The 23,432-nt window shown below is 36.3% G+C and overlaps 1 protein-coding gene across 3 annotated transcripts in view; it reads right to left on the reverse strand.

The window, feature by feature from the left end:
- Olfm3 (olfactomedin 3) overlaps nucleotides 1–23,432 on the reverse strand; it is a 204,453-nt gene that overhangs the window by 6,710 nt on the left and 174,311 nt on the right. For all 3 annotated transcript variants that reach the window (XM_085677793.2, XM_048456967.3, XM_048456968.3), the window contains 2 exons: nucleotides 19,167–19,322; nucleotides 13,508–13,727 (listed from right to left, as the gene is read on the reverse strand). In XM_085677793.2, coding sequence (XP_085533919.1) covers nucleotides 13,508–13,727; nucleotides 19,167–19,322 — 376 coding nt within the window. The remainder of the gene's footprint in view (nucleotides 1–13,507; nucleotides 13,728–19,166; nucleotides 19,323–23,432) is intronic.

The raw sequence follows: 23,432 nt of genomic DNA on the forward strand, positions 1-23,432 counted from the left end.
ATATCTGCTTTTAGCTCTTCTATTTTCTGATTTCAATAAAACTACAGTGGAGTATAGCACTGAACTTTTTTAATCCCAAAGACAGGGGAAAAAGCACAAAGAGCTATTTGTAGACAACTTTCAACAAATCCCTCAAAGGCACACATGACAGAGAGCAGTCATGCAAGATTTGGAACGAGATGTGTCAGCTCGTGCAGAGGATATTATGGTTGAAGGAGATGCATTAACATTACCTTGAAAAGTGAAATATGGACTCAGAAAAGTATGGAGAGAACATTTGGAGTGTTCTAGCAAACTGAAAGCGTCGACACTACTGAAAGAACGTTAAGAAGAATTGATTCCATTTTATTCCCTAAATGTAGGGCTCCAAACCAAGTCAACGCACCTGCAAAACTGTGTGTTAGATTTAAAGTGGATAATGTAAATTTGGGAGGCCCAAGGAAAAAGTGTCAAGCTTTATGTAAATACTTAAAGTGACCGGGGGGATTATTGCTCAAAATTGTAAAGTTAATAGATAACACAAATAGCTTGAAAATTGTGATAAAACAATAAGATATTAAAAGACATTATTCTGATAAAAGACAATGCAGAGAGTACATGAGACCGTTCCCCCTTTAGACACTTCTGTACTTAACATTTAGGCAATGAGAAAAAGACTTAAGAAATCTATTACTAAATGAAAACTATGATTCCATTTTACAAAATCAGGTGTAAGAGTAAAACTATTTTCCCCACACTGAAAAATGTTAACACTGAAAAAGGGGGAGGAGAAATGAGACCGAGTATTGGTTCAAATGTCTAAGTAAAAATTATAGACTAGGAAGAGACACAGAAAGAGTAGGGGAAATTAAACAAATTTGCTGAAGTACCTGTAATAAAATTACTGTGAAAAGCAAGATAGTTAAGAAAAAGACATTCAAGATGATTACATGTAAACAAGTAGGAATTAGATTGCAACTGAGCTTTTCAACACCATACTGAGTCCTGGAATGCAATAAGGACCCAGGCCTTTGTACTGAAGAAGAAAAACCAAGTAAAACAATGTACAATCTTTTCTGCTGTGCACCATTTCAGAACTCTATTTTCCGTACAGTTTCTTAAGAAATTATTTGAAGATATATTCCAGTGAACACGTTATTAACTGAGCAGAGAAGGAAGCAAGACAAGGAAAACAATGAGTTCTTGTATGATGAAAACTGCACAGGAGACTTTGAGAAATCTTCCAGAACAGACAACTCGAAGAGAAGGACTCATATTATGTTTGTGGAAATGTCAATTAATGCAGCCATCCTGAAAATTATACAGATTTTTACAGATACAGGTATGTTTAATATGATTTAAACACCACAATATGCATATATATGCATATGTGTGTGTAGACATCATATTATTACCACTATGATCAATTTGAAGATTATAGTATCAGTTAACATTTTTGTTAAAAAAAAAGGTGAGTGAATTTGATTTTTAGATGGACTTGGATTATAAAGAAAGATATATTTACTTTAAGTGCTTGGGTGTTTATTGGCATATATGTGTGCACCAAAGGTGGAGCATTCCCAGAAGTCAGAACAGGACATGGGATCCCCAGGAACTGGAGCTACAGATGCTTGTGAGCCAGCATTGAGTGTTGAGAACTGAACCTGTGTCCTTTGTAAGAGTAACAGGTATGTTTAACTGCTGAGGGATCTTTCCAGCATAAGATTGCAACTTTCGAAAAAAATATGAATAGGTGAAGATAATGACTTAATTTTTAACTTTGTGAGACTGTGTCTTACTATTTAGCTCAGTCTGGCCTGGAATTCACTATGTAGATCAGGCTGGCCTTGAACACACAGAGATCCCCATGACTTTTTCCCCCCAATGCTGGGAATAAAGGTATGCACTATTCCAGCTGACTTATGGATATATATTGAAGTAGATATTATTTAATGTCCCAGATATTACAGTATTAGATTTATAGAGAAAGAACTTATGTTTAAGTCTATCACTTAGCTTTGTTCTGATTTTAGAAGAGGCAAAATCTGCCTAGTGATAGCAAAAAGAGATTAAGTTCATATCGTTAAGAAATACAACTATGAGAATAGATGCTATAAGAGAATGACTGTCTCCATTTTCAAAACACCTATAATAACAAAATATTTCTCTATTGAAGATTAAAAATCTCTGTCTTGAAGCCACAAGTAGTCTGATTTTGGTCAATATTCATGAGTTGTCATAAAAACATACTAGGTAGAGATATGAAGAAAATAAACCCAAGAGACAGATGTTATCTCAGTTTTCAGCTAACAAAATCGGATGTCATCAAATAATATCTGTGGTTGAACTAAAAGTAGAAAATAAATTTATTATTCAAAATGCTGTTGTAACCAATACTATGCCCTAAAATTAAACTGATAAATGGGTTAAACTCTGGGGAAAGGAACCAAAAGAGAACGTTGAGTTAGAACCATTCTAACTCTTTAAAAAAATTTTAAGCATACTATTTTTGCCATATGTGTGTAATATTTAAATTGTAATTTATATTGTTATAGTGGTTATTAAAACCTCATAGTCACCAGATTGGAAAAGTTAAAAAACTGCATTTATACATTGCCTGTTGAAAGACCATTTCCAGGTTTTATGTCCTATACATAGCTAGGAAATGGATAGAAACAAGAAAGGGTCACAGATTGAAGAAATGAAACTCGTGAGAAGCCTGCACTTTAATATTTTGAGTGTGAGGCTTAGCCCAAAACTGAATATTCTTAACTTTCCGTTCAATTTTACAGATGACTTAGCAAGTTCTCTTTCTTTACATCTTTAAACTTCAAAAGACGGGAATACTATGAATTATAACATTTATTCATATATTTTCTATAACAGCAAATATAATAATTTTTAAAAGATGAAAAATGGGGAGAGAGACTATACAGAAGGAGAGACAGAGTCACAGAAAAGGATGGAGGATATACCGAAGGAACAGGAGAAGCTAAATAACACTGAGATTGTTTCAAAAGCCTTAAGGGTTAGTATTATTTTATATTAACTAAATTTACATATAACATACATAAGTGTATTATATACCCAGACAAATAGCTTAAATGAAGCTATGCCACGTCTAACAAAAATCCAGCAGCACGTGTGAGAACTCACAGTGTGAAATGTTGGTCAGAGGTGTCCAAGAGCTTCTAAACACAATGCAGTATATTGCTATGTTACATGGTACCTCTTAGATGTAGAAGATAAGTTCTTGTTGCTGAAGATACCATGTAGTTTGACCATAGGATTAGAAATATTTTGACTGAATGTGAGCCAAAAACCTCTTTTCCTAGGGCTACTTTTCATTGGATCAGAAGTGCTACGCAAAATGCTAATGGAGAGAAGCTGTCAATTGTCCTACCTCGCTGATACCCAGGAATCACCACGATGACCAGCAGGGTAAGATGTTCCTAAATGTGCCTATCTTGTCGGTGCCCAACAGCTCTATCATTTTCTCAAGGCCTCAACAGGAAGGAAATCATGCCTGATCCTAGAAACCTAGTCAATCTCTGGGGTAATAAGGTTTATAGATTTTAGAGTAGAACTTACTACTGCCAATTGACAAGACCAGCTTAATTACTAGTTGCTTTCAAAACACGTTTCTGTATACTGGTAGATAAACGCCCCGTCACCACTCAGCAAGGCAGCATCATGTGGCAACATAAAAAGAAAACCAAGAAAAACTATCAATGATTAAAATGCAAAGAACAACAGACTGTGCAGTCCCCAGTCCCCAGTCCCAATATATCTATTAAAAAATTCCTATACTTAGGGTTCAGAGAACATCATGAGACAGATATGGAAAGATAAGAGCCAGAGAATGAGGAATTTTTCTGTAACATTGTGTTTCCTAGAAAGAGTAAAGATAAGGAAACTACACCCATGTTGGCATCATCAACAAGATTGCGTAAGCAAGACCAAAACTAGAAAAACACCAACAAACATAGAAGGGGAAATCTCGTCAGACTCCATAAATAACTACAGACAACTAATGGCTACTGAGAGAGGGGGAATTAGTCTTCCTCAGGATGAGTGCCTGATTGGATATGCATTGTCAAATGGTCAGTCCTGAAATCACACACATACAAACAACACTAAATGGACTCAATTGGTTGCATATATATTTAGGAATACATATGTAAACATATGCGTCAGTATAGTAAGCAAGGTTAACATGAGAGGGATGAGTGGGATGAGATGTTAGAAGGTTTAGAGGGGGGAAAGGGAAAGGTAACAAGGATCTAGTCATATTTTAATTAACATTTTAAAATCATAAAGAAGATAAGTTGATTGGAGTTGTATTTATAATGAGTTATCACACTGTATTCCTGCATATGGCTCTTAGAAATGTATTTCTCATGAGTTCTCATTCTATTCCTGCCCATATCTTTTAAGAGAAATTATAATGTCTGTTTGATCACTTCTTGGCCTTTAGCTAAAAGCAAGTGTATAATCTGCTCTTATCATTTTAACAAATTGTCTGAGGAAAATTCATTTGCCATTACATAAGAAAATCAAATTAATTTTGAAAATTTTAAAAATGTAAGTTTTCTTAGACATTCCAGTTATATTCAAATTATTTTTCAATATGCATAGATGATAATATGTGAGCTGTGCCTTCAAAGAAAGATACTTCAGATCTATTCTTTGACCATGGAAGATCCCATTAACATTGATGAAGCTTGTCCTTGGCCTTCCAGTTCCTCTCTGGGTTATGGTTTCTCCATCATCAACCTGCATGTTCAGCATCTTGACTCTAGAGGGGTTCCCAGGTCCAAGAAGATGTCCCCAGCTTGTTCCTTGGGCAGCAGAGGAGAGGGTGCCTGAACTGGCCTTGTCCCATAGCCAAACTAATGAATATCTTGCATATCACCATAGAACCTTCATCTGGTGATGGATGGAGATAGAGACACAGACCCACAATGAAGCACTGGACTGAGCTCCCAAGGTCCAAATGAGGAACAGAAGGAGGGAAAACATGAACAAGGAAGTCAGGACCGCGAGGGGTGCGTCCACCCACTGAGATGGTGGGACTGATCTAATGGGAGCTCACCAAGGTCAGCTGGACTGGGAGTGATGGAGCATGTGATCAAAATGGACACTCTGAATGTGGCTGGAAATGAAGGCTGACTGAGAAGCCAAGGACAATGGCACTGGGTTTTGATGCTACTGCATGGACTGGTTTGTGGGAGCCTGGTTTATTTGGATGCTCACCTTCATAGACCTGGATGGAGGGGGGAGGACCTTGGACTTCCCACAGGGCAGGGAACCCTGACTGCTCTTAGAACTGAAGAGGGAGGGGGAGGAGGGAATAAAAGGGGAGGTGGAGAGAAGGTGGAAATTTTTAATAAATAAGTAAATTTTAAAAAAGAATGATCTAGTGCAGCATGAAAATATATGGCTTTTCGCTCGGGCAGACTTTAGGGTCATCTACTCAGATAAAGAGACAAGGGAGGAAGAGGAAGAAGAGGGAAAGAACATCAGGATTCCAGCGAGGGCGATTTTAAGCTGTGCATGGTCTGACATAGTATCTGGGGAGAAAGCACATACATGAAGAGAGCAGATGTCCCAGTGAGAAACAGTTTTGACCTTTGTGAGTATGGTAATAATACTGAGCAGCCAAGGATGTATTAGCTTCTTGGGGGGCACACACAAAGGAAAGCGTGCTCAGCAGAACTCTACAAATAAGCATCTAGAGGACCATGCAGTGGAGTTCTGGAAATGCTATCAATATTGTGGAAAAATAAATAGTATTATGAACTCCCAGTTATGGGAGTGTTTTTTTTTTCTGAAAATAATTCTTACCTTCAGAAGCTCAACTTTGGCCCAGTCTTGCATTTGAGTTACGAATATGCTTTGAGACCTTTAAAACTTGTACAAAATCTGTTTTCCTAGTACTTATTCAGCCTGCTTAAAAATTGTGTTTAATAAATCCATGTAAAGAAGCTAAGCTAAATGTATAGTTTCAGTCTTCTATTAAGTATTCCTATACTCCTCCATGCCCCTGGCTCAGAATTGTGTGTGTGTGTGTGTGGGGGGGTGTTGTGCTATTTATTTGCTAAAAGCAGCCATAAAATTGAAAGCAACCTAGACAAAATTACCAACTTTAAATGTTGAAAAAATATGTGACAATGGTTTAGTAACACTTACTTGCATTTTTGAGTGTTTTTTTTTAGGTCAGTAAAGGTTTTCCCTATATACTTCTTTAAAAATATAAACAAGAGATTTCTCATTCCATTCTTACATCATACTTTCTCTGCTGTTAAATCAGTATAGGGCAAAGCCCCTTGCTAGGGACAGAAGGAAGACAAATGGAAATACGTTGAGAATTCAAATTTGGGTTCACTGTTGGTCTAAATTATTCCAAGAGAATGAGTCATTTTCTTTAACAAGACACCACTAGACCAAGCAAAGAGTTCTTCAGAATACTGGTCCTGTCCTATGGAGAACACCATCTTTATAGCTAACAGACATTTTCAGAGAAGTATCTATAGTATTTAGTGGAAAGAAATCATTAATGATCCCAAAGCTTATGTAGAAAGTGATGGACCATAACTTGGATTGGAGATAATTTGAGAATCACTATAAAACAAATGACAGCAACAGATGCTCCTTCTAAGGTAAAATAGGGAGGGAAGGAGAGGAAGGGAAACTTGAGTTCACAAGAATTATATTTCTGCTCTCATTTAGTAAAGTCAGATGTATATATAGGGACCATCTGGTAGACAGATAGTAATGAATGTTATAAAACATGATTATGAAATAAATGAAGTCCACAAGTAGATAATAATCATTCGTTTCATATCTATGAGTAAACATGCTTTTATTTACCATTTTATGTATATGTGCATTAAATAAAAGCATATAAAGACCCTCCATATATACTTAGAACACAAAGGCAGACAGTATCAAGTCTTGTCTCTCATACAGGTCACATGCTTAAATCATTGTGTAATGACAGATAACGCACTTACTTGCTGAAGTGAACTTTCTTGATTTATAAAATCCAAGTTCTAATGTCTCACTGTTTTATTTTAGGGGTCGGGGGGCTTTGAATTTATCAAAGACCAAGAAGCTTTGATATTGATGAGGAAAAAGTGACATCTGTGGTCATGGTCCATCAAACAAAAAATAAGTAAATTTCAAGTCACCACTGTGCCCATGTGATGGTCACCACCATGCTGTTAGCATTGGATAGACATCCCAAGCAGCAAACAGCAATGAAAGAACGCTTGGTGTTGATTACTTTCCAGAAGGAATTTCCTTTAAATTGGTCATTGATTTCCTAAGCTGAAGTTTATCTTGTGAAATGAAATCAGTGGAATTTAATCGGCACATATTTATGAAACTGGCTGCTTTCCCAGTTACAATTTTGTGAGCTTTGGTGTCAAGAAAACACAGGCATCTCCAAATTCTAAAGAAACAAAAGCATTGAGAAAACAAACAAACAGTAACACTCATTTTTTGTTTCATGCCTTCCCCAAACTAGATTTTGTCGAAATGAATCATCGTCTTTCTCATTTTAATCTCACTTTCTAGAGGACAAAGAAAGTTACTCAGTAAAGATAATTTCTCCAAGTCCCTGTGAGACAAATATTCCCACAAACATGCATGACAACAAAAGGGGGTGGGTCTTGCATCATTGATGTTGCCTGCCTCTTTCCTCTGTCTTCAGACCCATGCAAGTATCAGCATTGATAACATCTACATATTCAGAAAAATATACTGAATTATAGAGGAAAGTGGCCATTTTATTTCTCTGATGACGTTTATGCATTCCTTTCCTAATGTCAGTTACCGCCCATCATTATCAACCACTAGTTGAGGAAAGGATAGAATTTAGGATGCAGCTTGAGGAAGTTGTGTGAATTATTGACACATAAAACATATCTGTCTTCTTTTCGTATTTCCTTAGCATATGAAAGTGCTTTATTATACCTTAGTTTAAGAGCTTCTGGCTTTGGATCCTTAGGCCAAACCAATTCATATAATTTAGATAGAGCAGGGAATACGCCTATGGATATAAAATTATGTCTTTCTTCTTAAGACCAATAGAGAATGCACGTAATAAGAAATACGTATGATTTGATTGTACAGTCTATTAAAACTCCTATAAAAAGTTTATCTCTCCCACTCTTTGGGAGTCCTGTAAAGTCAACTTAAATTATTTAAATTTTATCTTTCCATCAAGTCTTATCATTTGTGCTGCTTTGGGCAAGTTTGGGATAGTAACAGTGTGCTTCTGGTGGGATAATAGCAATTACATGTATGTCTAATAACTCATATTTTCTTAAAAAACACATTTTTACTTTCTTAGTCAATAAAGAAATTACTTTGATTCTTTCATTTACCTTTCCTAATAAAAACTTGAATTAGGAATATATCGTAAAGGAGAAGTCTGTTTAAACTTAAAACTAAATGGACACTAATGTAATATAATCCCTGATAACTTAGAAATTTGTGCTTTCTTCTGGGAATATAGTTGTGTCCTTAAGAGATTTAAATTTAGTTACAATTTAAAGAGCATATAAATACACAGAAGATTAATGATAATGGTTTAGCTTTCAATCTCCAGATTTATGTGCTGTGCTCTATGATATTTTACTTAAATCTAACTCCGCGGGGGAGGAAAATTGAGGGAAATGCACTCAGAGTTGTTGAAATTTAATTCTCAGTCCCCAGTTCATTTCTAGCTTCTGCTAATCAGCTGTGTGTTGAGAGGCTTCTATGAAGACCGAAGACGCTTAAGGATGAATGAGCCTTCTTGCTCATTTACTATATTTATAGTAAAGGTGATTAATTACTGAAAACTGTGGCAAAAATTTCAGTCTAAAAGTTATAAAAGAAATAGCATCAAGTGCATGAATTGGAAATCAGTGCCATTTTATGATACAGCTTAAAATTTTGGGGGTGTGTGTGTGTGTGACATAGTCTAGCAAATGACTTCAGGTAACCTATTAGGGATTATTTCCATTTAATCTGGAGATATAGCCTCAAAAATTGTCCATGGATTTCTGATTAAATCTTACTTTTCCACACCAGGGAGCCAGATTTGAACTTTTCTTTAATTCTTACAACCTCTGAAATGTTTGGTGTCTATAGAATAAACTATTCCATATTTTCCAATGAAGTATTGAAACTGATATTGTAGAAAGAACAAAAGTCAGTAGCAACACAATACAAAAACCCATGCTGTGCTTTTGTAATCTGCTTTTCCTCAAAAGTTTTCTGAAAAACAGATGTATACCACACACATTCACACACAAACCAGACACATGTACTCACATACACAACACATACACTCAAGTACACACACTAAACACATACATGACATGTATACTCACGTACACACACTTTATACACATGACATATACACTCATGTATACACAATACACACACACTCACAAACACACACACACCTTATTTATTATATGTGTTAAAAGAAAATTATTTAAAAAATAAAATCCTTCAAACATTTAGGAATTGGTTTTTTTTTGTACTGTGTTTCAGATTTGTCATGCATGTCTCCAAGTCTTAACTAAAGTAAGGCAAGGAAAGTCCTGTCAGTGCAGGAACAGCACCCTTATAATGTACAAACACACATACACCACAAAATCAATGCATTTTCCCTGTAAAATGTAGGAATAAACGAAGTGTTGCAGGGAGTGAAGAAAGAGTTGGTAGAACAATACAAAAAGAATGCAAATCCTTGCAGGGCCAATCAGGTACTCAAAAGAGATGGTCTCTTGTGTGCTCAGGGAAAGTGTTGGGGTTTCAGCAGTTAAGTGGGAAGAGTGATTCAGGGAAGTAAAGAAATTATGTGTCATAGAGGGTTGAAATAGGCAAAATGAGAAATGAAAGATAGAATGGTCAGACACTGGGGCAGAAGGTGGTGCTTGCTGAGGACTATGAAGGAGAGGGAAATGATGTAGTGCACATATCACCAGCTTACATCATGCAGAAGTGTTTGGATTTAGTTTTAAAGGTAAATACTTGAAACATAACTGAAAGATGCCCCAATTTGTGCTTGGAAACAATTAGAATGAATACTGAAAGCCATGGAGAAGGTCTGTGTTCAGTTAAAACAAGTAGTAAGGGGTTGGGGTGTACCCATTGCACATTCCAACTGAAACATGATGGAGGATGCTCTATATTAGGCTGGTGGAAATAGGATGCAGAAAGAGGCAGTTTGGAGAACCGTGTAAAGGAGGAGTAAGATAATGTGGTGATTGTGTGGGAGACGTGAGCTTCAGAGGATAATGAAGAAATGACTGTCTTTCACATTTTCTTCTGGGCCACAATTGATGGAAGGTTGGATAAATGGATGGACGGATGGATGGATGGATGCATGTTAATTTTAGTCAACAAATTATATTTCCTGAGCTTCCTAAACAATTAATCTGCTGTTAAAAGTAATTTTACAAAAGGAGTAAGTATAAATAAATACCTGCCTTGGGCATACATTTAAATACATACACACAGTTGACAAACTTATACTCTCAGTGAATGTTTCATTACATGGTCTGTGGAAAATGCCATTGCTTCCTTGAATGTGTAATTTCTCCTGTAGTTTGTTTATGCTTAACATAAATAGTAAAGTTGTTTTAGGGCAAAGAAGATATCATATGTAGGAAAGAAATCATATGTAGGAAAGAAATTTTTTTAATTTAAGAACGACTTGGGCTTAAAGTTGTTATAACCTTTAAAATCTATGGAAGTTTAATGGTTTTTGTGTGTTTCTTAAATTCCCAGTGCTAATGTCTAGCACAGAGTTCTTTGACGGATTAAAACAAATATGTGAAAGATCTGGTATACCGCCTTTCAAGCAGTGGGCACCCAGTTTTGCTGCAATTACCTATTTATGTGCTTGCGAGTCTTGTTTAAAGATGGACTTGTTTTCCTCAGAGAGATGTTCTTTTGCACTTCTTGTCTCTCCAAATATCCAACAAAGGGCCAGCATATATTATGGAGTCAAAAATATTTGTAGGGTATTCAAATTTGTCTACTGACACATAGAAAGTTTGATTTCCATTGTAAGAAAGAAATTTGTCATAGCATATAGTCAGTCACACAGGTCTCATCACCTTGACCTCAAATGGTTGATTTAGTAAAAAGATGTATCCCTTGTTTCACTAGAGGGCACCAAATCATTGCCCTAAAATAGATGCAGAAAGAGGGAATGGGGTGGGGTAGGTGTAGGGAAGGGGGTAAGCCTGGTTATAATCTCTATCAAATATCTGCTGGTGATCTCAGGGGGTGTGTAAGAGTTTTAGCCACGCTTTATCAAGCAAATTTTCACAAGCATATAATTATGTTCTGCATGTCGTGAAATCTGATACGATTTAATTAAGCGCAGGGGACTTTATTCTATTCAGTCTCGCAGAGGAGAAAGTGAAATACTTTGAAAAGACATCATTGTATTTCAGTCAGGCCACAAGGGTGCATTGCTGTGGAAGCTTTGTCTAGTTTCTACTCTCTGCAAACCTTTAATTCTTCCACAGAAATAAACTGAATATTTTCTTTATAGTCTGAAGGACTTGTGATTCCCTGGGGGTCTTGTTTACTGTTTGGAAAGGTTCTTGAAGGCAGGGAAGCTGGTTTAATTTTCAATCTTCAGATTTATGTGCTGTGCCCTGTGACATTTTACTTAAAACTAACTCCACTGGGAAAGAAAATTGAGGGAAATGCATTCACAATTGTTGAAATTTGATTCTCAGTCCCCAGTTCATTTCTAACCTCTGCTAATCAGCTGTGTATTGAGAGGCTTCTGTGAGAGTGAAGATGCTAGTGATGAATGAGTCTTCTAGCTCGTTATACTAGACTGGCATCCTCTCTGTCTTTGTGTTTCTCTCTCTCTCTCTCTCTCTCTCTCTCTCTCTCTCTCTCTCTCTCTCTCTCTCTCTCTGTGTGTGTGTGTGTGTGTGTGTGTGTGTGTGTCTTTCTGAGAGTTATATTAAGTTGATTTTAGATTCTTTGAAATGTTGAACCCATGAAATGTCCCCCTCTATCCTTTGTGCAAATGGTCCTGTTGTTAATTAATTCTGCTTTGCATCACTCCAAAGAGTTTTGGTCTGATGCTTTGATAGCCTGGTTTGGAAGAAAATGATGGCTATGGAATTAAATGATTCTCAGATATGAATTCAACCAACTTGTACCAATAACAAGAAATATAGATACTAAAGTCAAACTTATTTTAGCTAAACCCTAGCCCAGTGACACCTTGAAATTTTTGCTTTAGTTCCTGTTTCTCTGTACACACACACACACACACACACACACACACACACACACACTATGATATCTATCTATCTATCTATCTATCTATCTATCTATCTATCTATCTATCTATCATCTACCCATGTATGCTTCTACCATATATCTATATCTCTATTTCTCTGCTTGTCTGCCTGCTTCTATGTATCTATGTATCTATCTTCTGTCTATCTATCTATCTATCTATCTATCTATCTATCTATCTATCTATCTATCTATACATTTATCATCTATTGTGTATCTCTCTGCCTTCCATCTACCATTTAGATTCTTTGTTTAAAACTTCTCTGTTTCGAGATGCTAAATGGATAATTGTTCCAAATAGTGGGAAGAACAAAAAATCCCATTGTTTTTGAGACAAACTCCATCAGTTTGGACACTGGTCATTATGCTAAGTGACAAGGAGACAATGACTCCTGACAACTGGAAAGAGTTCATGAAATAGTAGAACTACAGCCTACTCTTTATTTTCATGGGTTTCATATTTTCATGTTCAACCAACCAGGAATAAAAAGCATCTGGAAAATAATTTGGTATGTAGTAAATATGTGCAAACACATTTTTTTGTCATTTTCACCTAAATCATATCTACATTACATTTGGACTGCATTGGGTTTTTTTTAAGGAATAATGGAATTACATAAAAGATATGCAATGGCATTTATAAACTATAGTTTAATACCATACTGCTTTATACAAAGGGATTTAACTACTGTAAATTGGGTATTTGTGAGGGAGGACTCTGAACCAGTTCCTCATAACTACTAAGGCACTGCGGTGATTTTAGTGTTTTAAAGATACATCTTAGTTAAATCAAATACCTTATTAAGTAAGAGAGATGAATACAGATGTTACTGTATGATACTTTTAGTCTATCGACTGTTAGAGTGCATGTATAAGAGTAGTTAAATTCAACACATAAATGGTTCTGGGTTTGATTCCCAGGACTGGAAACTAAATAAATGAACACAAACAAAAGAAATATTTGAAGCTAAGACAGGTGCTTATTTTCAGCAGACTAGTTATCTGAACATCGCAGAAACTTAAACAACAGTTCTTAGCCATGCTTAAATGACCAAGGGACACTTGATCCTGTAATTCTGGCCTGAGTCCCTATAACTAGGCCCTTCACTCTGAATTCTTTCAATGTTAGGGCACAGTCTTTAAGGAAATGGAAGCTCATGGCTTGAGCAATTGAACAAACTCCACTCACTTAGCTTTTTCATGCAGTCACGCAGCCTGGTTTCCAAACTGAGGACCCGTTGGTGCAGTTCTTCATAGTCATAGGCACCGATTTCCTCCTGAATCCCAGTGAGGACTGAGGAAAGATTCCGAATTTCCTCTTTAAACTGCGTGATGAGCTTTGCATCTGTTTTGTACTGCTCCAACACAGGGATCAGGGGCAGTAGCTCGTCCATTTTCTCTTTCAGCTCCTGTGGAAAGCAGTAGAATGTTTTCAAGAGGCATTTATAACAGAAAAAAAAAAACATCTGTTTGTTGCATATGACATGTAATTGAGCTCACTGAAAGACCTTCAGAGTTCTTCATTTTTTTGTTGTTGTTGTTGATTTTTTTTTTTTGGTTGATGTCAGGTAGGTTTTGATAATGCAAGTGGCCATGTGATCCTTGGTAAGAAATTTGCCTAGCTCAGCTTGTTAACACAGCAACCTCTTTTTAAGAAGTTACATGCTTCTATATGAAATAAACTGATTCTTATCATAGTTAGGAAAACCTTCTTATCATAGCAATCCGGGTCTTTGTATTGTCTTACTTTCTGTTTGTTTTTATAAAGTAAACAATGTATCAACTAGTTAGGAAACAGAGACATAATCCTTTCTTTTCTCCAATGATGTATTGAATGGTGGTAATGGAAAGAGAGCAAACATCCTATGGGAAGATAGTGAAAATGAATTATTCAACTACTGACTATCCATGCCATAGAACTACATAAAGGACAATTTTCAATTCTAGATCAGCTTTCTTTTTGAGCTTAAGACTGTTTCTGGCCATGGCCTTGTACTCCTTTGCCTTTTATTTGTGCTCAGGTGTTCTGCATCCTTTGAAATATCTATCCTAAGACAACTTCATTAGACAATAAGCTCAACTACATGATAAATCATATAAAACTTCAGAACGATTGAGGAGATATATGCTGCTGTTTCCATTTTGAATTATTAGCCACACTCTGTCTCCATTTGTTTCATAGCATAGTTAATTTAGGTGACATTACAGAAGGCAGAATTGCTTACCCACCCAGGCAGTGAATTAACTCCTTAAGGGAACAAGGTGCGTGTCTTGGAGCAGCTACAGAGAACTGTTCAATACTTAAACACTGATTTTTGTCAAGCAAAGAAGCAGTATATGTTATCAGTCAATGTTCTCCATTCCTAGTCGTCACAGGACTGGGCCACAACTGCATCATCATGGGCAACTTCTGCCCTTGTCACCCATACTTCTTTCCCTTTACTTGGGAGTTGTGGACAACAAAGGTATTGCAGGAGTTTGACTCAACCGTGAATTTCCTGCAGATGATATATATAATCTACTGAAGGAGTTCCAAATTTAGGACCATTTGAGAATAACCCATAGGTGCTGTCAGAAGCCATACTGTGTAATTATTTAAGGAGCTAAAAATCACATTTTTAAATTACATTTAGAAAATGTTATTACTATAAATACATTCGAGTAGCAGAAACTCCTGTTGTTGCTCTAATTAATGGGTTTGTTTTTCTTGTAGAGGGATTTTTATATATTCTATAAATCTTGAAATCTTTGAGTCTGTCTACATGTACACATTGAATGGGAAGTAAAGAATCTTAGTAATGAGAAAGACTCATAACTATTGCAGTCAAAAGGCAGAACTGCAGATTGTTGCTCATTTCAGGGCTCATCTTGAAAGAAGCCTATTAGTTTAAGCATCTTTCAGTATCCCTAAAGGGAGACACAATTGTTTCATTAGAATTTTAATGATAACCGTTTTGCTCATACCATTTGCTGCAAATTATAATAACAGTCACAATGAAAGGTTTTCATTCTACCAGTGGGTGTATTCAGAGAAACAATCTGATGTCAAAGTTTTGAAAGTTTCTTTTCTTTGATGAATTACAAATTTTTTTCAACCTTTTCAAAATTCAATTTTGAAACTTCGGACTTTTATTAGAAGGCCCTGATAAATATGTAAAAATATACTATCACATTCTAGTTTACTTTCAAATATGTAGATCTGGTAATAACCAGAATATCTTGCCAAAAACAGTTTGCCTCACTATGATGGTTAACATAGCTTTCCTCCTGAAAGACCATATAAGGAAAAGTTGACAGTGTTTATCATCAGATGAAAAATTTGTGGCAGAAGAGAGTTTTTTTATAGAGTAATTTTCAACTTCAACTTGTTTTGAGAGTGTTCTACTACTAGTATATGTTTTCTCGGTACCTAGAGGGAAATGTGATGTATGATGTCACTCCATGAAGGAATGACTTCCACAAGCATGTGTTGAAACTCTGATTATTACTCTGATTTGGGTGCGGGGCGGGGCGGGGAGATGAACTCATGAGGTTGGGACTGTGGGCATGTGTATTGGTGTGCATTTTGGCATATTATATGTTTCTATGTGTATGTGTGTGTAAGTATGTGGATATGTTTGGGTGTGCATGTTTGTGACTGTGACTCTCTCTCTCTCTCTGTGTGTGTGTATGTGTGTGTATCTTTGTGAGGGCCTGATAGACATTGATGTCAAATGTCTTCCTCAATCATCCCATGCTTATGTTTTTATTTCCTCTCTGTGGACCCGGGAGCTCACCTACTACGTTAAACCAGCACACAAGCTTCAAGATATGTCTGCTGTTGCTTCCCAATGCTGAGGATACAGGTGTGCATTCCCCAACCTTTTCATGGATGCCAGGGATGTGAAATCAAGTCCTATTCTCGTACTGTAAGTAATCAACTAACTACTCCAACTCTGCCGTCCCCCATACTCTAATTTTAATTTGGAGAATTAGTTCATCAGTTCAAGAAACTAACTAAGGTTTATTGATATGAATCTTCAGTGAGATGCTAGAAAATCTGTTCATAGTTTGCATATTACTTCATCTGCTAGGGATAAAACAGCAAAACAATGCTTGTCTCACAGGACTGGTGTGATGATTAAAGCAATAAATATATTAAAGTGCTCCAAACTTTGCTTTGAATATATATGTTCAGACAAAATGATTTTTGATATGATTACTGGTATTGAGATTCTGACATTTCCAACACATTCTTTGATTACGTAAACTGTGAAAAATCAAAAAACACAATTAGGTGGTACTTTCTGAAAATTCAGTTTTCTTATTGACATTATAGCTTTTGTTAAGCAAAATAAAAATCTATACACTAGGACGATTTTTTTTTTGTTCAGGGGGTGTTCTCTTAACTTTATTTCTTTGTTTTCTGCATCTCCATCCCCAGTTCTGCTGACCAAGAGATGTTCGTATGGTTCCTTGGTTCGCCATGTCTTTCGTTCTTTGTATCCTGAAATGCAGCATGTCTTCTTGTTGCTGTCCTGTCTGGAATGATTTCTCTCTTCCACTTAGTATTTACCACCTTCTACTTTGATGACAACACAGCTCGCAGTTCACATTGTTGCATGATCATCTATCCTCCAATTCTGAGCCTTGAAAGTGGACACTGAAACTCTGTGTATTTCTAGATCCTCTCTGGAATTTAATCTCTCAGAGAGGAAGTCATAGCAGCATGTTTTCTTAAACACTGCAGTGACATTTCATTTGTATTTTAATAAACAAAGCTTGCCTGAGGATCAGAAAAGTAAAAGAGCCGGTCATTGGCTGTTACATCTACCTCAGGCTGAAATGACGATCCTGCCTCTAGGAATCTCAGAATGAGACTGAGAGCTGTCTCCTCCTGTTTTATAATTTTATAGTTCAGGGATTAAGGACATGCACCACTACAGCCTGGCTACTATGGTAAACTACTTTGACTCATGGAAGTAAAGGTGTCTGTCATTGTGTCTACTAGGATTCAAGGTGTTTGTCATTGCTGTTTGGTCTGTAAGGCTGGCCAGTGTGACTGTTTTACTTTTTGATCCTCAGGCAAACATTATTTGTTAAAATTACAAATGCAGTACTACTACAGAACACTGTTAAATTTCCTAATTCTTCAGCAGATCCTTGTGGACCAAAGAATAGCTCTTCTCTTTGTACTCTTAAATGGTGCTGATGCCTTGTTTGAGTAAAGTCTGTTTCCTCTTATTTGTCTTTCAAGGTAACAGCCTGAGTTTCATTCCTCCAAGAAGGGCCTGGCCCTGCCTCAAAGAGTATATGTGCTCAATGAATTCTGGTTGACATGGATTTTTTACTCTCAATCCTTTTTTCCCTCTGTTTATCATTTCCCCATAGTTTTCTGTTCATCCAACTCAACGTTTTATTTCCTATAATCTTCAAGTGCATTGTGTCTCCTAGGACTTGCTCTAACTTGTTACTCCTACTTCCGGATTTAAGTCTCTCTTTAGTTCAAATTCCATAAATCAACCATGTTAACTTTAGCTCTTGTCAATTTCCTCAACTTTTGTATCCTCATTTTCTTCTTCTGAAACTGATTATGTTTTGTTGTCTGTCATCTGTACCTCTGTTCTTAGTTTCCAGAGGCTACAAAGAAAGTTCCAAAGCATGCTGATTTCTATCACATTAAAATGTTCCTGGTAAGGATCCTGCTTGTGACTAACTGTGTCTCCAAAATGCTCAAAACCCTTGACCACTAGCTTAAATTCAAGTCATTCCTTTTACACTAGGATTGAACTTTACTGTCTAATTGACAGCGGGTGAAAAGATGCTACATATGAAGAATCTTAATGGTTTTTTAAGACAGATAAATTATTTTAATAGAGGCTCAAGTGTCATTATCAGACCAAGAAACTTTTTAAATAAGTGACTTTGTTGTGTATCTTTAATAAAGACTTCACAGCATGCTCAACACATTTTTTCCCATTTCTAGTTTCCAGACAATTTGCATTAAACCACTTGCAATCTCGAAAAAGGACCTTGTTTATATAAACTTAAAAAACTATTCTTTTTAAGATCTGTCGGGGACTGGAGAGATGGCTCAGAGATTAAGAACACTAGCTGCTCTTCTGGAGGTCCTGTGTTCAATTTCCAGCAACCACATGATGTCTCACACCGTCTGTAATGAGATCTGGTGTCCTCCTCTACCTAGGTGCAGGCAAAACACTGTATACATAATAAGCAAACAAACACAAACAAACAAACAAACAAATAAATAAATAAATCTTTTTTTAAAAAAAATCTTTTATCGGGCTGGAGAGATGCCTCAGAGGTTAGAAGCACTGGCTGCTCTTCCAGAGGTCCTGCATTCAATTCTTAGCAACCACATGGTGGCTCACAATCATCTATAATGAGATCTGGTGCCCTCTTCTGGTGTGCACGTCTACATGCAGGCAGAACACTATACATAATAAATAAATGTATTTTTTAAAAAAAAATCCTTTTATTATTGCTTCCTTTAATAATTTACATCCTTCATAGTTTTCATTTCAATAGATCATAGACTCATTTGAAAGAGTTTTGGTGATTTAATTATTGATTTTCCTGAAGATATCCCTTTGTCCTAGATTGTAAAGCACATGTAAATACACCCAGAAACTCCACATACCTCAGGGTGGGGGCACTTTTTTAAAAAAAAAATAGCAGTTTTCTATGTGTTTCTGATTACTAATGGCCACTTTTTACTGACAAGACAGTTTACTCCCCAGTGAGACCTTAACTTTGTACACATGGGCCAAGACATAGTTATTTTCAGCTGAGTGGCATGCCAACTGTCTCTTGCACTGAATTGACAAGATCTCAGGACTCACACCTACCTGAAAGTGCTTGGTCATTAGTGTCTTGCGATCATCTTCAATTTGCCGAAACTTGGCCTTCAGCCCTTTCATTTGAGTTTCCATTTTTAAGACATACTGAAAATCTCTCTGGGTTCTCAAGTTTAAGACTTCTATAGATTGGGACATATTCTGCACCTGTCAAATGAAGTCATTGGTTTTATATTAGTCTCTGTCTCTGGATACATGCAATCTCTACTAATGTATCAAAATGTTATTAACATGAGGAAAAGAAGTGCCAAATCTATAAATGCATGTCTGCCCGTCACATTTTCAAGATTACTTACATTCAAATAATTCAGCCAAAGAAAATTACACTTATACATTTTATAAAAAATGGACATGTATCTTTAGAAATTACCAAAAAAGCAAGAAGATAGTAGATTTAGAAAAAAAAATTAAAATTGGTTCTATTCCAAGGCTTCAGAAGGTTATAATACCCCAAGGTGATCCATGTTGAGATAAAATGTGTCTGTAAATGCTGTTTCTTACCTCTGAAATGTCAGGAGTAATTAGCAACAGTGTACGGTAGTAACAAGTCCAACAGAGTTAGAGTTCAATCATTTTTAGGCAAAAGAACAAGGTGGAGATTAAAAGAAGACTTCATATAAAAAATGAACAAAATTTATAGAAGAAATCACTTGGCAGAGAGAAAGACTGGGTACACTCATTCTCCACCACTCCATTCTACCAACCCAGCAGGTGCAGAACATCCTCAAACTGTCTAAAGCAGGTCTATTGTGTGTTAGAATACTAGCATATATTCCAGGGTGGAGCTTTAAAATGCAAAGGACACACACACAATGCATGAACTATTTTGTAGAACTAAGCATCACAGAATATGTGTAAGAAATCCTATACAGGTGCAAATGAGCCCAAAATGCAAATGACTCCACAAAGCCCAGGGTGTGTAGCATAAAAGCCGGTATCCTTTGTTCGGTGAGACACATAGCTACTGAATTCCCCCTCTTCATGCTAACCCAAGTCACTTCCTTTCTTGAAAACATTTCTCTTCCTAACAAACTATGCTCTGCCACTGCTGTATCTCTGGGTCTCTTCTCAGTTCTTTATTCTTAAACACAGGAGTCTGGATTCCCTCCAGATTAGCTCATTGAACCCGATAACATCTCATGCTGATTTCAGTGCAGTAACATTGTTATGGAAGTTTTAAAGTACTCTGATCGTGACACTGAGCTGGCCAGGACAGTGCTGGCGGTGTTGGAACACCTTCTAAGTTGCATAGCTTATGTTTGAGGGACTTGGGAAAAGGCAACAACACAAAGTGCCTCACAGATAGGCAGAAACACATGTTAAGCTGGTGGCACTGGCCCAGGTTCATTGAGCCCCAGGCTATCTAGAAGTAGGAAATAGGTGACCTAGAAAGAGTGCGGAAATGAAAGAAAAGCTGCTTTAATTTTTGTCGTAGCAAAAACCTGAAAACAAAGGGGAAGCCTCTAATAGAGGGAAGCATTCAAATGAAGAATCATCTAAGTATAAATTATTCTAAAGATTAAGATGGATCTCTATTCGTCTGGTACTTCAGAACTGTCTTCAGAGCACAGCTTTGCCTCACCGAGGAGCTTGTCAGAAATCAGCACTCCAGAACTACCCAAAAGACTCTCAGTTAGCATTTATCAAGTATTTATCAAGATTCCCTAGTGATTTCTACAGCTGACTTTTAAATCGTGAGATGCACTGGTCACCTAGGCAGGGTTTTCCTAAGAGATAAATGCAATATGGGTACAGAATTCAATCCTTTGTCATAAATCAAATACAGTCACACATGCAAAGATGATATAATATATTAAGAAAAAATCACAAAGAAATGTAATGGAGAAATTAGAAAATAATTAGGTGTTCATATTAAATTTCTGAAAGAGGAAAGACCTCTGGGCAAACATGTATGTATATGATGTATATATAAATCTATTTTGATTAAATGGTATTTTTGTTTTCATAAGTTATTGCATCAAAGAATGAGCACAAAAAGGTGATAGAATTGCAGTTATTGCTTTGTTTTAAAATGTGAATGTGTTTTCATTTATTTTTTAAGTAAATATGTATTAGTTAGAAATGAACAAAAAGCTAGTTTCATTGAAAAAATAGTGAATTACAAATGGGTGATTTGTTCAGAGGTAGACTTTTCCATCAGGTAAAATTACAAAACTTATTGCACATACCAGTTAGCTGAAAAGAGACCCTAGCTGATACATGCCTCACAACTGTCATCCTAAAAACGCCAATGGGCTCCGCTGCCCTGACTTGCCTCAGGTCTTACCTCTTGTCAGACAAGTCAATTTTCTTTCCTCCTTCTCCTCTTTTGTCTTGATCCTTAGTTCTCCCCTATGTACATCCTGTCTGCTTTAGGCATGTCACCGTCTGGCTTACATTAAATATCATTTTGCAATGTGTGCTTGGACAATGTCAGCAAAGGGCCCTTGGTCTGCGGTCCTCATCAGAGGCTGTCTTACATCTTTTACTTTCAAGATGTTACACAGAACCAGACACAGAAGAAATGCTCAATAAGTATTTCCTGAATAAAAATATCTTGGGTTTCTAATAGTATAATGGTATTTAGGATCTTACTAATTCGGGGAGAGTTTTTCTCTCCCTATAACTGCCAGACACAGCAGTATACTGCTACAGATATTTCTTAATTTCAAATTATTATTATATTCAGAAAGCTTCATATAAAACTTTTTAGTGCAGTACAAAATTAGAGATGACATTGAACTCATGGAAACTTCATCATGGATAAATGCATTGCTTTCAAAGTAATTTTCTAACCTCATTTAGAGTTCAGCATGAATAAAGAAAAGCATTTGCATTAAAGAAACTGGATACTTATTTAAATATGTAACAGTCTGTGAAGGTACCCGTCGTTAGCATGGCTGATATTCTCCTAAGGGTTTTCTACACCTGACCATATTCCACAGTTAGGAGATTATGTGCAAGAGGAAATATTCTGAATATAATTAGAATAGTACCCCTTATTTTACATTTTACTCAAACTTCACATTTAAATTTTCAACTTAATTTGTGTTATGGGAAAATGAAATGAGGAAATTTCTGTTGAAACTTGGTTGGGATCATCTATATTGTACAAACTTGAATAATTGTGGGACTATATCTGGTGTATGGTGTAGCATTACAGGTGTCTAAATGGACAGTATTTGATTCTGTGTTGCCTTTAGTGTTTCCTAGGAAGAACTTCCTCGTATTGATAGAGCATCATTTCAGCAAGCCTCCTGATGAAACAGAACATGGACTCTCCATTAAGTGACTCATAGAAAGTAGACCTGTCAAATGTATATCTTTTTATACTCTGCTTCTCTCTGAAGCCATTCTGTAGTTCAACATTTTATATTTGCTTGGAATTCAGATATGTTTTGAACACCAGATGGCATCTAAAAAGGTTTGATTTTTAGATGATAGCATTATTTTGATATAGTCTGGAAACATAAGAGGTAGGGCCTAGCTGGAGGATGATATGTTTCTAGATGTATATCATCAAGAGCTGTATCATGTCTATAATGTTTCAATGTCTTCTCTCCCTGATTTCTATCTGCTAATTCACTCCACTGCATTGCTCTGTTCATGACGTTTTGCCTTATCACAGCTAGGGAACAACAGACCTAAGCAACAGTGAAATAACCCCCTAAAACCATGAGTCAAAATAATTTCTTTCTCTTATAAGTTTTTTTTCTAGATATTTGCAACAACTATGAATTTCTACCTAACATACTTCTAAAGTGTTTGGCAAAGTCATTGTTTCCCATCTCTGATAATCCTTTTTAAAAGGATTTTGAACTGATTGTTTTTTGTGAATAAAATGTATGAGATCTTTATGAATGAACATAAATAAATGAATTTTACTCCAAGTTACTCTGATGGCTTTGTAAACAAACAAACAAACAAATCTCATGACTCAATATGTTTGTCTAGCTTTGGTCTAACAAAAAGAACGGCAGTTTCCTCACTGTGGGACTTTACAGGAAGTATGGGGTTATACTGCTTTTGAAATCTTCAAGGTGAAGTACTATGTATAGTGTCCTTGAATTGCTTTAATTGGTGAGAATATTGTCCACATCCCAGTATGAAATCATGTTCTAGGAGATATTGACCTTGGCAATGCAGAACACCTGTAGTAATACCCTAAAACTGTGTAACTAACACTGAGATTTTTTTAGGCCAACAAATTTGTTTCTGGTACATTCGGTCCCAGGCTATTAAATTTGCTGTATTTTT

Source organism: Myodes glareolus, chromosome 17, assembly GCF_982192425.1.
Source record: "Myodes glareolus chromosome 17, mMyoGla1.1, whole genome shotgun sequence".
NCBI lineage: Eukaryota > Metazoa > Chordata > Mammalia > Rodentia > Cricetidae > Myodes > Myodes glareolus.